The sequence below is a fragment of the Lepidochelys kempii genome, chromosome 26, assembly GCF_965140265.1.
Source record: "Lepidochelys kempii isolate rLepKem1 chromosome 26, rLepKem1.hap2, whole genome shotgun sequence".
Lineage (NCBI taxonomy): Eukaryota > Metazoa > Chordata > Testudines > Cheloniidae > Lepidochelys > Lepidochelys kempii.
Window position 1 is genome coordinate 15,007,241 of NC_133281.1, and position 15,542 is coordinate 15,022,782.

At 62.7% G+C, this 15,542-nt stretch overlaps 1 protein-coding gene across 3 annotated transcripts; it reads left to right on the plus strand.

The window, feature by feature from the left end:
• Nucleotides 1-257: 257 nt before the first annotated feature.
• CNNM3 (cyclin and CBS domain divalent metal cation transport mediator 3) lies at nt 258-15,415 on the plus strand. 3 transcript variants are annotated; one of them, XM_073325448.1, is made up of 9 exons: nt 258-1,584; nt 9,129-9,272; nt 9,817-9,969; nt 10,294-10,463; nt 10,898-10,994; nt 11,329-11,462; nt 12,278-12,413; nt 13,233-13,349; nt 14,093-15,415. In XM_073325448.1, the coding sequence occupies exons 1-8, from the start codon at nt 273-275 to the stop codon at nt 13,304-13,306; spliced, it is 2,220 nt and encodes a 739-aa protein (XP_073181549.1). In that variant the 5' UTR covers nt 258-272; the 3' UTR covers nt 13,307-13,349; nt 14,093-15,415. The 3 variants fall into 3 exon arrangements, with proteins under 3 accessions (XP_073181549.1, XP_073181550.1, XP_073181551.1); XM_073325449.1 differs by having other exon boundaries at nt 13,266-13,349; XM_073325450.1 differs by lacking the exons at nt 12,278-12,413; nt 13,233-13,349; nt 14,093-15,415 and having other exon boundaries at nt 10,903-10,994; nt 11,329-11,455.
• The last annotated feature ends 127 nt before the right edge of the window (nt 15,416-15,542 follow it).

Genomic DNA, 15,542 nt, shown 5'->3' on the forward strand with positions numbered 1-15,542 from the left:
GGGCCCGGCGGATAAATGTCCCCGCCGCCATGCCCGGCTCGGGGGGGGGGGGGGGGGCCTCTGGCCCTTTAAATCCAGCGCCCCGCCCCCGCCTCGCGCTTGTTTACCGCGCGGCGCAGCCGAGCTTGCGCTCCCCGCGCCGCCAGCCCCGCCCCCTGCGCCCATTGGCCGCGGCCCGTCAGCCGCGCGCTCCGATTGGCCGGGCGGCCCGGGGGCGCGCGCGGCGAGTCAGCTGACCGCCCCGGGGGCGCGCACGCCACTCGCGGCCGGCCATGGCGGGGGGGCGGGGGGCTGCGCTGGGCCGTGGCCGCGCTCTGCCTGGGCTGCGCCGCCGCGCGGGGGGGGGCCGGCGGGCGGGGGGGGGCGCGGCCCGCGAGCCCCCCCCCGGCGCCCCGCCGCGCGTGCCGGGCTTCCGGCCGGAGCAGGGGGCCCGGGCCCGGGCCCGCGGGGGGCTGGTCCGGGCCGCGCCGGGCGCCCGCTTCCGCCCGCGCCTCTACGGGCCCGGCCTGGCTGACGGCCGCTGGCCCTGGGCCCCCGCCCTCCCGGCGGGCGAGGGGCGGGGCGAGCGGGCGGCCCCGGCCCCGCCCTCGCCGCCCCCCCGGCTGCTGGCCCCGGCCCCGCCCTCGCCGGCCCCCCGGCTGCTGGCCCCGCCCCCGGCCCCGCCCTCGCCGGCCCCCCGGCTGCTGGCCCCGCCCCCGGCCCCGCCCTCGCCGGCCCCCCGGCTGCTGCCCCCGCCCCCGGCCCCCTGGCTGCTGCCCCCGCTGCTGGCCCTGCTGCTGGCCCTCTCCGGGCTGCTGCGGGCCCTGCAGCTCGGCTGGCTCTGGCCGCAGCCCGGGGAGCTGGGCCGGCTGCGGGGCCGCGGCTCGGAGGCGGAGCGCGAGGCCGGCCAGGCGCTGGCGAGGCCCCGGGGCCCCTTCGCCCTCTGCTCCCTGCTGCTGCTGAGCTCGCTGGCCAACGCCGCCCTGGCCGTGCTCGCCTGCTGGGCCCTGCGGGCCCTGGCCCCTGCCATCCTGGCCGCGGCCGGCTTGGTCTTCCTGCTGGCCGAGCTGCTGCCCTTCGCCGTCTGCGCGCGCTGGGGGCTGGGGCTGGCACCCCGCGGGCGCTGGCTGACCCGGCTCTGCATGCTGCTCACCTGCCCCGTCTCGCTGCCGCTCAGCAAGCTGCTGGAGCTGGCCCTGCGGCGCGGCGCCAGCCCCCGCCTCCTGCAGGAGGCGCTTGCGGACACGGTGCGCGGCAGCGGCCCGTACGACGAGTTTGTGCGCGAGGAGTTCAGCAAGGGCGCCCTGCGCAGCAAGACGGTGGAGGACGTGCTGACCCCGCTGGACCAGTGCTTCATGCTCAACGCCAACTCCGTGCTGGACTTCCGCAGCATGTCCATGATCATGCAGAGCGGCTACACCCGCATCCCCATCTACGAGGAGGAGCGCACCAACCTGGTGGACATGCTCTACCTCAAGGACCTGGCGCTCGTGGACCCGGACGACTGCGTGCCACTCAGCACCATCAGCAAGTTCTACAACCACCCCCTGCACTTCGTCTTCAACGACACCAAGCTGGACGCCGTCCTGGAGGAGTTTAAACGAGGTAGCCGCCCCGCCCTTGGGTTGCTCGGGGCTTGGGCAGACGCACGGGTGCTCTCCCCTTGCGGTCAGTGCTCCAGCTCCGCGCTGGGGGGGTGCTGTGCTGCAGGGAGGGGGGCGACGGGAGCTCTGGACAAGGTGCTGACCCGGTGCTCTGGTGCTGTGCGGGGGCCAGGCTGGGGGTGCCATAGGAGAATCGGTCCCCGCTCAGCCCGCACTGACCTCCTGGCACAGCGCAGCATTAGGGGATATTGCATTGCCTGGAGTGGGTTGGCTAGGGCCGCTTTTCCCTCTGGGTCAGTGCTGCCCCCAATGCCTGAGCATGCCGCTAGAGGCCCTGCTGGGCACTCCAGTGAGTGTCAGCACCCCGGCCAAACTTCAGCCTTCCAGCTTCAGCTGTAGGTGGCAGTCTCCTGTCCCTGCCCTAGTGTGGTGGTAACGTACACTGCCCTCTCCCGCCCCAGAGAGTGCCACGCTCTGGGAGCATAGCCTGTAGATTGGTTTGTACCAGACGCTCTGCAAATCTCCCCTGTAGAGTGGAGTGTCTTCCTATAGTCCCGCAGACTAAGCCTGAGATCAGCCTCTGTTTTATGGCCAGAGACCTCACGAAGCAAGAGTCCTAAACAGATGCTGTGTAGGTGGGGAGCCCAGTTGTTCAGTACTTGGCAACTCACAGGACACTGGACTCTTTGGTCACTTTCTGTTGAGTTTCTTCCACCCGACTTGATTCTAGCAGAAATGGTTTTGAGACACCCGCACCTTAGCCCACTTCCAACTGTTCTGAGGGCCTGTGAGCACAAATCTCTAACTCATGAGCTGAACTCTGCTGCTGAAATTATATGCAGATTGAGGGGAGGCTTGCAGGGGTAATCGGGCTGCTGGGATTTCTAAGTTCCTACGTCTCAAAGCCCCATGGTCTGTGGGGGCTGGAAGCAGGACTCTGAGCTGGCTAGAACAAATGCTTACAGGCCTGGAAACTTCCCCAAGCGCAGGGCCAGCAGGCAGAGAACACAGGGGCCTCAGGATGCTGTGACTGCTACTGTGTTCAAAGTAATGGCTAAGGAGAGGTGCGACGGGTCTGGGAACAGTGCTGAGGGGCCCCACCGTCCGGGTGCTGGGTCAGGCTCATCGCCTGGGGGTGGGGACACAGAGGGGTTGTGATGTCCCAGTGGCCATGCAGCATAGACCTCATTTGCTCAGTTGTTACCTCGTGACCCTGACATTAGTCCACTGGACCATGCTGTCTGATGCTAGGGTGCTTTATCCCCTGGCTAGTTTATCCCCTGGCCCCTCTGCACTGCTGAGACTCTTCCTAAGCTTGCAGCACTGATTCCATTAGCCAGCCAGCAAGAGGCGCTCTTGGGGCAGAGCAGAGCACGGTGTCCAGCGGTGCATGATGGTGCCCCGTGGGTAACCCTGCCGCTGATCTCCTGTGGCATGCTGGTGCCTGCCCATCAACTTCCCGTGGGGAGTAAACCCTGCGTCTCGTACCTGGGGCCCACGGTCAGCAGAGTGCCAGGATTGCAGTGGCAGGCTGAGCTTTCCTGTGCCAAGGAGGCCTGAGACACCAGGCCCAGCTGATGCTCTGGGGGATGTTTATGCTGTCTGCTCTGGCACAAGAACGTCCGAAAGCACCTTTCTCGTATATCCCTGCAGATAGCCACCTGCCCCGGGCAAGCATGATCCGAGTGAGAAACCGTGAGATCGTTCCTGGGCAGCCAGTGAAAACTGCCCCCAGCTCAGGGGCTTAGCTGGGCTCTGACTGCTGGGAGTTAAGGTGCAACCACCACGGGGCAGCTCATGCCTCGTCTGCTGCTGCGGGGTTTTCTGCACCGCCCTCTGAAGCAGCCGGGACACTGGGCTACGTGGGCCTGGGCTCTGCTCCAGTCTGGCACTTCTGGTGCTTTATCGTCTCCTCCCCATGGTAACAAAGCCCTGGGAGGTACCTCCGTGTGCAGGACTGCAACCTCTCCAGCCATGCCACGCGCCAGCCACCTGCGCCAGGGCTGCCAGACCAGCTCTGGAAGCTCGCCCAGTCGGGGGAATCCTGGGGGCTGCGGAGCAGGTCATAGTCCCCACCCTTGTGGAAGTTCTGCCCTAGCTATCCCCGCCACCCGCATCAGCCGGACCCCTTCGGAGCCCACACGCAGGCTGACGGGAATTGTAGACGTTCCTCTGGTACCTGCGGGTGCCTCTTGGGAACATCAGATGTTCCCGGTGGGGTTTCTCTTGGCCTCCTGGGAGGGCACAGTTGGGCAGTGGAGTGAGCTGAAGGACTGTAAAATCTTTAACAGAGAGAGCTTTGCTCCCAAGTGGTTCGTGGGTGTCTGAGTTGCATGTGGTTGGCAAAAACTAAGCGAACCAAACGGTGTTTTAAACAGCCTGATTGCAAACCCTGCCCTGTCATGGCTGCTTCGTGGGCATGGTGCTCTCCTTGCCTGGCTGCAGAGCCTGGTGGACAACAACCAGCAGAAAAGCCCTTTTGTCCTGACCTCCCCCAAGGTAGTGCCAATTTCAGTACAGTCAGGAAAAGCCCTCCTTCCCCGTGGGTCCTGGGGAAGGTCACCTTCAAAGCCAGGCTCTTCCCTCCCGCAGGGTGGGGATAGGCTGTACGTCCCCAGGCCTGCTGGGCTCCAGGGCACGGGCAGGCAGGTCTGGCTTTGGTCTCTGCAGGGAGAGCGTTTTGCATGAGCCAGGGCCCACTGCTGCCATGGAAACATCTGGCAGGGCCAGCTCGTTGCCTCCGTGACCTCGGCGTCACTGCAGGGATCTGGCAGCTCCCACGGCTGAGTGCATGTCACCTGCTCCACGCTCCCCAGGGCCCTCGGAGCAGGCTGCTTCACTCCTGGCTGGAGGCAGGGGAGGGGGGGATCCGTGGGTCTGGTGTCGAGCCCCAACTCCTGTCCCAGCCATAATGAGGGAGGAGCCTCTCCGTCTGAATGCACTGCAGCTCTCTCATGTCAAAGCCAGCACTGGACCAGGGGGCCTCCAGCCAGCTCCTGGGGTCCCCCTGGCTAAAGAGAAGTCAGGGCAGGGAGACCTCGCTCTAATGCTGGGGGCAGGGCGATGGGTGGCTGGCCTGGCTAAGGCACTGGACTGGGCTGTAGGAGGCCTGAATTCAAGCCAGGCTCTGCCACTGACCTCCTGTGACCCTGGGCAAGTCCCTTCACCTCCCCAGGCCTGTAAGAGAGAGAACTCTGTTGTCTCTCTTGGTGCGCGGCCTGTCTCGAACAGGGTCTGTGCAGTGCCTGGCACAGCGGGGGCCCTTCCGGACTGCTGGGGTCCGAGTGCAAAGCAGACCGGCTCTGCTTGGCCCCTCACCTCTGTCAGAAGGCCGCTTGTTGTTGTGCCTTTTATAGGCTGTGCCCCCAGCCCCGGCAGCTTGCGTCATGTCCGAGTCTAAGGACATGCAAGCTCTGAAGTAGCAGCCCACCCACAGTGTCTGTACGGCGTTAATCCAGGGCCGGTCCCTGCAAAGTCTTCCAGGAGCGGGTGGCCTCCCCAGCAAACGTGCATGGCTGGATATCTGGGAACACCTGGCCAAGGGGCTAGAGAGAGGACACAAGCCTGCAGTGGATCAAAGCCGTTCACCTGAGCCCTGGAGGGCGCTGGCAGGAGAGGAGAACATCCTGTTTGCTGAGCTCAGACAGCCCGAGCTGAAACCTGGTGTGTGTGAGAACAGCTCGGGGAGACCCCACAGAGCAGAGCACGACCTGCACCCACGTGTACTGCCCATGCTGCGGGGGCACTGAGATCAGCACAAGGAGCCCTGTGACTCAGGCTTCAGCTGAGACAAACCCACGTGGGCAGGGCTGGGGGCGATGCCAGGCCTATTAACGTTGCCTGGTGTGCCCAAAGGCCCACTCCTTTGCTGGAGCACCTCACTGGGGGCAGGGCGTCTGGGTGGCTTCTCCTGCCATGCTGCTTCCAGCGTGCCACTCCCTTTCCCCCATCCTCAGGTATGTCCTGGCTGTCTGGCAGCAGGTGTGAATGAAAAGTGCTCCTTTGCCCAATCACCACTGATTTCTCCTGTTTCCAGAGCACTGTCAGTCAGCACTCCTAGGTTCTGATGTGAGCTCTGGGAGGGAAGTGGGGATGGGGCTGGCAGTCAGCCCTCCTGGGTTCTGTTCCCAGCTCTGCTACTGACTTATGTTGTGGTGTTGGTCAAGTCACTCCCCCCCCTTCTCTGCCTCTGTTCCCCCTCCGTAGAGTGCAGGTGACAATAGGGATGCATGTCACTAAGTGCTCTGAGCTCCTTAGAAGTGTGATAGGAGCTCAGAGCATTTGTTACGCCATTGTACTGCAGTAAAACCAGCTCTCCCAGGCCAGAGACGTGGGATCGGCAGCAAGAGACCAGTCTTCTCGGCCTACCTGCTGAGCACTCTCGGGCCAGAGCCCAACTCTGCTGCATGTGCAGCCTGGATGGTGTCACCAGCCTGAAGCAGCTGAGATAACTTGCATCCAAGAGTTTGAAAAGAGCTGGCTTAGGAGCTCACTGGACCTTTAACATTGATTTTCATTAACTCCTGGAGCCCTGAGAGAAGCTAATGCTGTGCCAGTATTTAAATAGGGTAAACTGGATGACCGAGGCAATCACAGACCTGTCACTCACACCGATCCTGTGCAGGGTAATGGAGTGGCTGATCCAAGACTGGGATAATAAAGAATTAAAGGAGGGTGATATAGTTAATGCCAATTAACATGGGTTAATGGAAAATCCATCCTGTCAAACAAATCTGATGTCTTTTTGGATGAAATTACAAGGTTGGTTGGTAGAGGTAACAGTGCTTCTGTTAGGCATTTGATTTAGTACAGCACAGCATTGCTGATCAAAAACTGGAAGGACATACAATTAACCTGGCACACGTTAAATGGATTAAAAGCTGATAGGTCTCAAAATGAGAGAGACAAAGTGGGTGAGATAATCTCTTTCACTGGACCCACTTCTGTGGGTGAGAGAGAGGAGCTCTTCAGGGCTTGGAAAGGTACTCAGGGTGTCCCAGCTCATACCAGGCGGAAGGGGTTGGTGTGCGTAAGGAGTTACACCTGTCGTGTTGGAAGAGACCATTCAGGATGAAGTGGGCAGTTAACACCTCTGCAGTCATGGGACAGCAGACAGATTGTTGGAATGAGACAGGCACTAGGTGTCTCTACTGAGTGCATGGTTTCTAGTGTCTAGCAGAGTTAGGAATTGAAGGTCGCAGGCTTGTCTTTTGAAGGTGTTGTGCAGGCTTCTCTTGAAGACAAGAACTGATGGGTCGGAGGCAGGCTGATCGCTTTGTGAAGAGTGTTCACCCACAGGGTGTGTTTGTGTTTTAGCATGTTCCTGGGTGAGTTAATTGGAGAGCGCAGTGATTGGCTGGTTTCACCCACACAGTTGTTGGGGCGTTTAGTGCTGTGACAGGCCTGCGTAGGACCCACGGACACCTGTCAAGAGGTGTGTGGTCAGGGGTGTTGATCATCGTAGCAGTGGAGATGTCTGCAGGTTTTGCAGCAGTTGTTCTGTGGGGGGAGGGATAGCTCAGTGGTTTGAGCATTGGCCTGCTAAACCCCGGGTTGTGAGTTCAATCCCTGAGGGGGACATTTAGGGATCTGGGGCAAAAATTGGGGATTGGCGGGTTGGACTAGATACCTTCTGAGGTCCCTTCCAACCCTGACGGTCTATGACAGGCTCTGGTGCTGCTTAGAGGTCCTGGTCTGTGGGGAGCTGGCTTCTGATGATGAGATTACCCGGTTGTTTGAAGGCTGGAAGACGAGGGTTTGGGAAAGATTTGTTTCAGGATGAGGTCTCTGTCGAGTATGGATTGTAATTGTTTGATGATATCCCATTTGGGTTTCAAGGTGGGGTGGTAGATGACAACTAGGGGTGTGCGGTCAGTGGGGGTCTCAAAATGTAACTGTAAACAGGGAATACTCATTGGATGGGTGTGTTTCTAGTGGGGGCCCGCAGGGATCGGTTCTTGGCCCTATGCGATTTAATATTTTTATCAGTGACCTGGGAGAAAACATAAAATCATCCCTGATCAAGTTTGCAGATGACCCAAAAATTGGGAGAGTGGCAAATAATAAAGTGAACAGGTTGCTGATAGAGAGAGACCTGGTTTGCTTGGAAACTGGGCTTAAGCAAACAGAATGTGTTTTAATACAGCTAAATGTAAATGTACACATCTGGGAGCATTGACTGCAGGCCATGTTTTCAGGATGGGGGACTTTCTTGGGAAAAAATAACTCTGGAGAAGATATGGGGGTTAATCAGCTAAACATGAACAAGCCATGCAATGCTGTGGCCAAAGGGCTAATGCAATCCTGGGATGTAGACGGAGGAATCTCCAGCAGAGAGGCGATTTTCCCTCTGTATTTGGCACTGGTGCAACCGCTGCTGGGATCCGGTGTCCAGTTCTGGTGCCCACAGTTCAGGAAGGATGTTGATCAATTGGAGGGGGGCAGAGAAGAGCCACGAGAATGATCAAAGGATTAGAAAACCTGCCTGAGAGTGAGAGATTCCAGGATCTTAATTGATTTAGTTTAACAAAGAGACTTGATTCCAGCCTATCAGTACCTACGTAGGGAACAAAGATTTCATACTGGGCTCTTCAGTCTAGCAGAGGAAGATCTGACACCATCCAATGGCTGGAAGTTGAAGCGAGACAAATTCAGACTGGAAACAAGGTGCACATTTGTAACGGGGAGGGTAATTACCCAGTGGAACAATTCACCATGGGTGATGGTGGATTCTCCGTCGCTGTCCAGTTTGAAATCAAGGCTGGCTGTGTTTCCAGACGCGCTGCTCTAGGAGGTATTGTGGGGCAGTTCTCTGGCTGGTGCTGTACAGAAGGACCACCCTGTTCAGTGATGTGGGCAGTATGCTGAGGCGTGTGGCATCTCCCCAGGCAACATACACAACCCAAAAGGTGTCCTCCATGTGTATGACCTCACCCGTACGGTGCACACAAACTCCCCCCGCATGGAGGGTGCTGTTTGGCAGAGCAAAATGGTGCGCAGCCAGACGGAATGGTCCTGAGGGCTGGATCTGGCCCGCAGGTTGCCAGTTGGACCCCCGTGTCCCTTCTGTTGGAATCTGTGAGTCCCGTAGTCAGAGAATGGGAAGAAGGCAGGGCTGGATACCAGCCACCTGAGGGCTCCCCAAGAACAAGCACCCCACACATCCCTCTCGGCTCCCTGGAGTGTACTGTGGTCCCTGGCCTGTGGGCGGCGCTGCTGAGCCCCAGCCGGGAGAGGGAAGGCCCTGCTCCGAACAGGGCCCTTGAGGAAAGTCTCTCCCTTGGCCATCTTCGCTGCTGCAATGTCCGGCCTGGGAGTGGGGGGACAGAGAGTGCTGGGGGGCAGGAGAAGGAGGCTGCCGCCTAGCCCCTTGCTCTGCCCCACCCTTCCTCTGCTGCTCCGTAGTTTTTTATAAAAAGCTGCGTCAGTGGTCAGAGCATGAGGCTGGGAGCTGGGCTCCTGGGTTCTCTTCCTGACTTGCTGGGTAGCCTTGAACCTCTGAGGCCTCCCTGGCACCTGTAGCAAGCTGTGTAACCCGCCCCCCAGGCAAATCACACCTGGCCATCGTGCAGAAGGTGAACAACGAGGGTGAGGGCGACCCCTTCTACGAGGCCATGGGGCTGGTGACACTGGAGGACGTCATCGAGGAGATCATCAGGTCGGAGATCCTGGACGAGTCGGACGACTACAGTGAGTGAGCCCCGTCCGGCGCGCCCAGCAGCTTGGCTCGGGTCTGGGGGGCTGCAGAGTCAACCCCGGTTACAGCAGTGGCAGGCGGGCAGTGCTCCGGGTGCATTGTTCTGTGCAGGCGGCTCCGCACCTGCCTATCCCCCAGCCCCTTCTCCTCCCCCCGGCCCAAGCCAGGCTGACAGCAGAATGCGAATTCCCCCAGGACTGCCCCCAAGCTCTTCCTCAGGAGAGCGGGGAACGTGGGTTGCCCACAGTCCATTCCTAGCTGTGGGCTCGAGCAGTTAGTGGGAGCATGGGGAGCCTCGCTGCAGTGCTGTATTCCCAGCTGTCGCTGTTTCCTGCATGACTTAAAGCAAGTCCCTTCCCTGTCTGTGCCTCGGTTTCCCTGTGTAAGGTGGGAGGTGCTGAGGTGCCTTGGCACTGTGCTTTGGGATCGTCAGCCTGCAGCTGCTCTGGGGATCCCCAGAGTCCGGGGACCAGGTTTATGCTGCCGGCTGGTGTGACGCTGGCTCGGCCTGCCCTGTCCCCTTCTCTCGTGCCCTAGAGGAGAACAAGGTGCGGAAGAGGCCGGCCCCCATGGGCACCCTGCTGGAGCACAGGAAGGAAGATTTCTCCTTGTTCAAGGGCTCTGACGACGAGCACAAGGTGAAGATCTCCCCGCAGCTCTTGCTGGCCACGCAGCGCTTCCTATCCCGAGGTGAGTCAGGGCAGAGAGCCCGCCGGCCATCCCTCCCTGTGCCCCCCGCCTGGCTCCACGGCTCCTGCCCGGCAGGCCGGGGGGGGAAAGGCCCAGGGGCATCTCCAGGCTGATCACTGGCAGGAGAGGGCTCTGGGCTCCCCCTGGCCTGCCTCCCCGGCAGACTGCTGCCAGTCCGACCCCGTTACGCACAGCGCAGTCCGTCCCCTGGGCTTGGGGCAGGGGGAGCAACTGGGGCCCGTCCCTCAAACTCCCTGCAGGGGCGCGGCCTGTCCCTGGAGCGGGCGGCTCAGGCTGGGTTCTCTGCCCCTCGCTCCCCACCAGAGGTGGATCTGTTCAGCCCGGCCCGCGTCTCCGAGAAGGTCCTGCTGCACCTCCTGAGGCACCCCAGCGTCAGCCAGGAAGTGAAATTCAACGAGCGCGACCGCCTGGCCCCCGAGCACTGCCTATACCAGCATGGCCAGCCGGTCGACTACTTCGTCCTGGTCCTGCAGGTACCGGCCTGCCCCTGCTACCCCCCGAGATCAGATCCGCCAGCCGGCAGGGCCCTGAGCTGGTTTCTGGCCCTGGCTGTGGCCTCAGGCACGTCCCTGTCCTCCTCCGCGCCTCTCTTCCCCTCCCGCGCTCCATTTTCACCGGACCGGGCAGCACCCTGCACAGCCGAGCCCTGATCTCGCTGCTCTGCTACACACGCCTAGGAGTGCGGGGAGCCAGGCTGTGGGTTGGCGCAGGGTTCACAAGCGCGTTGGCTCTTGGGAGGCCGGCTGGGGGGCAATGCCAGCTTGGCAGCAGGTCTGGGCAGAGAGCCGGGCGGGCACTGACTGCCCACCCTGTGACGGTGGAGCCTCTGCCCCGCTGGGCTGGGGCAGGAGCCTCTGGCGAGCAGCTGGCCAGTGCTGCCCCTGACCTGCGGCCCTCTCCTCCGCAGGGCAGGCTGGAAGTGGAGATCGGGAAGGAGGGGCTGAAATTCGAGAACGGCGCGTTCACCTACTACGGCGTCTCGGCACTGACGGCGCCCTCCTCGGGTGAGCACCCGCGTCCGGCCACCGGCAGCGGGGCTTGGCCCCGGGGCCTGGCGCCCACTCTCTGGGCTGGGGCTGCAGCGCTGCAGAGTCGCCGTGGGGCCATGGGTGTGCGCCACCCCCGAGAGCCCGGTGCTGGGGGGAGTCCAGGCCCCGAGTTCTGCACGGCTCCTGGCCTGGCTGGCTGGTAGCAGAAGGGGTGGTGAGCCTGGCTGTGCGGCCATAGGCCAGGGGCGGGGAGACCTGGAGACCAGGTTCCTTCCCAACCAGCCGTTGGGGTGTTGGGCTCCCTGCTGGCTTCCCGTCCCTCTGGCCCCTGATTTCTGCCTGCCAACAGTTCACCAGTCGCCAGCGTCCACCCTGCGGCCGAACCAGTGTGAGCAGCCGCTCGACTGCAGCGAGAACACCGCCTGCCCCCCGTACTGCCCCGACTACACCGTCCGGGCACTCACCGACCTGCAGTTCATCAAGGTAAGGGCCGCCGGCTGGCGTTGGAAACGCCGCTGTTTCAGCTGGGCTGGGAGCTGCCAGCCCTAACCCTGGGGGAAAAGAGCCGGGTTTTTAGGGCCCTACAGACGCGCACCTTTGTGCTCTCGGTGCCGGGCTTGCCAAGGCGATAAGCCGCTGCGCGGTGTGATCCTCGCCACAGCCACACTGCCCCCTCACTCGGGTGAATGGGTGTGCAGCCTCACCCTGCCCTCGGGAAGGAGCAGCAAGCCGGGACTGCTACCTCCTGCTAGGGTTCCAGCTCTCCCCTAGGACCATCTGGGTTCAGATTCGGAGCATGCCACAAGTGAAACGACTCTGCTGGTGCTCAGCCGTTCCTTGGGTCTCAGGCCACGTCCCCCTGTGCTTGAAGGAGAGCCGGGACCTGTGGGAGGTACACAGCATCCCAAACCCTGGGGTGTCCCTGGTGGCACTGTGCTTTGGGGCAGCCTCTGTCCCCTCGTGATTGCGCACCTCTGCCTCCTCCCTGGCTGGGAGACCCCACCTCTGGGGACGCCTGTGGGGTGCTTTGCCCCATCCCTGCTCTGGTCTCCTTTTCTCAGGGATCATGCGCCCCTCTGGGTCTCTCTTGCTTTCCCACACAGCAGCCTTTCTGGAGCCGCTGCACCCATCTAGCCTGGCCCCGGGTGAGCACCATCCCTCCAGGGAGGGCTGGCTGGAGCCCCAACAGCACCCAGCCCTGGGGCTGGAACCTGGGCCCCTGCCAGGAAAGGGGAGCACCCAGGCCTCTGTGCCCGGGGTGGGCTTGCGCGCTCAGGGCTCTGGCTCACCTCCCCCAGGTGACCCGGCTGCAGTACCTCAACGCCCTGATGGCCTCCAGGATACAGCCGTCCCCCCAGTCGCCCGACAGCGTGGAGCTGAAGATCGTCCCCAACAGCCAGACGAAGCTCCTGGACGACAGGAACACTGTGCCAGGTACCGTGGTCCTGGGGGCTGCTTGGGGGGGCACACGCCAGGCCTCCATGTGCCCAGTGCAGATGGGCTGGGCAGGCTGTGGCCAGCTCCAGAGCTCCCAGACCCCATCCTGGTTGCTGCGTGAGGACTCGGGATCCGAGCCCAGCGGGCTGCCTGCACCCTTCCTGCTCTCCCCACTGCTGCATGCGGGTCTGCATTTAACCCCTTCACTGCTGCCCACGCAGGCGGGGCTCTCCGCAGCAGTGGCTGTGTCTGGTGTCTTGGCCAGGTTTCCTTTCGCTCGCCGACTGGCTGCGTGTCTCTGTGTTGGAGGACGAGGCGGCCTGTGCCCTGAGCTCCTCCCCCAGCTACGAACCCTCATGCTGCAGGGCGTGACGGAAGGGGTCAGGAAGGAACTTCCCCGGGGCAGGCGACTCCAGAATTGGTCACAGGGAGGCCTGGTCCAGGCTGGCTGGGCTCATTCTCTGACCCAACTGGAAGGCAGCACGCTGCGCTCCCGGGGATGGAGGGTCTGTAGGGCTGAGGACGGGGATGTCTGGAGTCAGTGCCCATCTCCAGCGTCCCCTGGAATGGCCCGGTGCTGCCCAGTCTTGTGTGCCCCATTTCACCTCTCCGTGCCCAGCACCCCTGCAGTGACCTGGGGACCCCGGCCTCTCCCAGCCCCCTCAGCAGGTGCTCCCCATCTCTGCTCTTCTCCACAGGAAGCAGCTGAGGGTTGCTTGGTAGCTGCTGGGAGCATGCGCTGGCGGGCACCCCCCAGCTCGGCCGATAATCCCGCCCGCGTGTCGTGTCTTTCACTCTCTCTTCCCTCGTTTTCAGCGGCTGACCATCTCTCTCTTGTGCTCTGTCCAGCCACGCGCTCTCTCTTGGGCACCCCTGAGCTCTGCAGTTGATGGCAGGTTCTGCGCGATCCCTGGGGTTACTGATGGGCAGGAGGTAAATATCTGGACCTTTGTCCGCTTGGTACAGCAGGGTTCTCCCCCTGCTCTGCTCGGGGTGGGGAGGGTTCCCTATGATCTGCTCTGACTCCCAGGCCTGGGAGCTGTGACCGGTGCAGGGGCCTGGCCAGTCCCCAGGGGCTGGCTGTCTCCGTCCTAATCCTGTGGCTGCCGGATGCTCATGCACCATCCCAGTGACGCCCCCTGCAGCCGGGGTGCAGAGCAGTTCCCTCAGGCAGAGTGCTGGCGGCCCAGCGTGGCCAGCACGCTCGGCCTTCCCTTCTGCTCAGCCAGGGAGCCATGGCCCCCAGCACAAGCCTTGTTCCCTGCTCGGGCTGGTGAACGGGGCCCCACGCCCTGGGTGGTGGGTCAAGAGGGGAATTAGCCCCCCGCGTTCCTGGCTCCCGTGGTCCAGGCCGGATCACGGCACTGCAGCACAGCCCGAGCTCCAGGACACGGCTGTGGGGGGGCGGGGGGTTGAGCTGGAGCCGTCTCCCTGGTTACACTGACTGCTGGCGGGAGCTCCTGGGCCCAGCCTTGCAGCAGGCAGCGCGGCCTACTGGGCTAAGACCTGGATCTAGTCCCAGCTCTGCCACTGGCCTGTGCATGACCTTGGGCAAGTCCCTACCCTTCCCCCTGCCTCAGTTTCTCCATCTGTGCAAGGGCTTTTGGGATCTGTGGGTCCTAGAGATCTGGGGCCAAATGGGCGTGTAATGGCTGCTCTCTCTGCTCTGGTACCAGGAAAAAGCAGCCAGCCGCTTGGGGAAGACGAGAGCACGGGCATGGAGCCCCTCCCCCCCGCAGGACCCGCTGATGTCAGCGCGGGAGCTCTAGGCTAGCATCCTCCCGGCTGTCCTAGCCGCCCCTTGGCTGGGAGTTGGTCCCCGGGGACTCTCCTGACAGCAGCAGTAATCTCATGGGGCGGGATGCCCCAGACGCCCTCCGCAACCCCCTGCTGCCCTGAAGGATGCCAGCCACTTGGACTCTGCTCCAGAGGATCTCGCTGCATCAGGACCAACTGCCAGGGCAGCCAGAGCTGGATTCCAGTCCACGGGAGATCGCCCCAGTCCCCCCTCAGTGGCCGGAGCCCTGGGCAGCGTCTGTGCCAACAAACCTCCAGGGAGCAGCGCGCCCAGATCGAACCAGACCTGCTGGGGACACCTGGCGAGCTGGGTGGGGGCCGCAGGAGAGATGCAGGTGGCGGGTTGTGGGCTGGTTCCTCCATGGGGTGCCCTGTGTGTGTCCCTGGACTGGGCATTCCTCTCCTTGGTGTGTTCTCTGCCAGGCTGCCCTGGGCTGTCCCTCCTCTGCCAGCATCAGCCTGGGCCATTCCCCTGTGCCCGCCAAGCCAGCTCTGCTCCAGGAGTCCTGCTGGGATTCCTTGGCCTGCCCCAGGGCAGAGCCGTGTGATCAGCTACCTTTCTAGGCTTCCCTCCCCATGGGGCGCTGGGTGCCACCCCACCCCGGCCACTCAGTGCGAAACACCCTGCCCTCCTGAGCCAGGGCCCATCGCCACCAGCCCCTTCCAGCGGCTGCCAGCAGAGAGCCCACACGGCAGGCTGGGAGCTCTGGCCTTGCCAGTCTTCACAAGTGGGCCCCGGTGGGGCTGCCCATCCGTCAACTGGGCTGATTGCTGGGGGGCACAGTCCTTGCAGCCCTCCCCTGCCCTACCCCCCAAGGATGAGCGATCACAGGGGCCCCAGGCACCTGGTGCCTTGATTGCAGACAGCGTCAGATGGTCTCCTGAGCAGCCCTATGGACCGGAGATCCCCACACGCGGGTGCAGGGACATTGCTCGGCCGCCAGCCCCGGAGAGCTCGCGGCCGCCAGGGGGCGAAAGGTCTGCCATGGACGCAGTCCGCCTGCAGCCGGGCCCGCCCCTCGTCCGGGCGCAGGGCCGCCAGCCGCAGCACAGGGCGCCGGGCTGGACACCTGCCTCGTGTGCTCATCTCCTCCACCCGTGTGTTCAGTCCGTGTGAAGCTGGGCGCCAGGAGCCGAGTGTCTCCGGAGCGGCAGAGCCTGGCGAAGAGCCGGGGCCACGCAGGTAAAGGAGTTGTAATCTGCCCTGTCGTGTCTGTGCCGTTCCCAGGGACTGCGCGCCGCGTGGGGGGGGGGGGGGGCTGACAGGCCGCGGAGCGGGGAGGGCCCTGGCTGGATCTTAGGGCACAAGGTAGGTGCTGCAGTTAAGTG

Excerpts from the sequence above, each read along its gene's own strand:
- CNNM3 (XM_073325448.1), top strand. The coding sequence starts at position 273 with ATGGCGGGGGGGCGGGGGGCTGCGCTGGGCCGTGGCCGCGCTCTGCCT. Across the intron at positions 9,273-9,816 it reads GGACGAGTCGGACGACTACA|AGGAGAACAAGGTGCGGAAG; the intron begins GTGAGTGAGCCC and ends CTCGTGCCCTAG. Across the intron at positions 11,463-12,277 it reads CCGACCTGCAGTTCATCAAG|GTGACCCGGCTGCAGTACCT; the intron begins GTAAGGGCCGCC and ends CACCTCCCCCAG.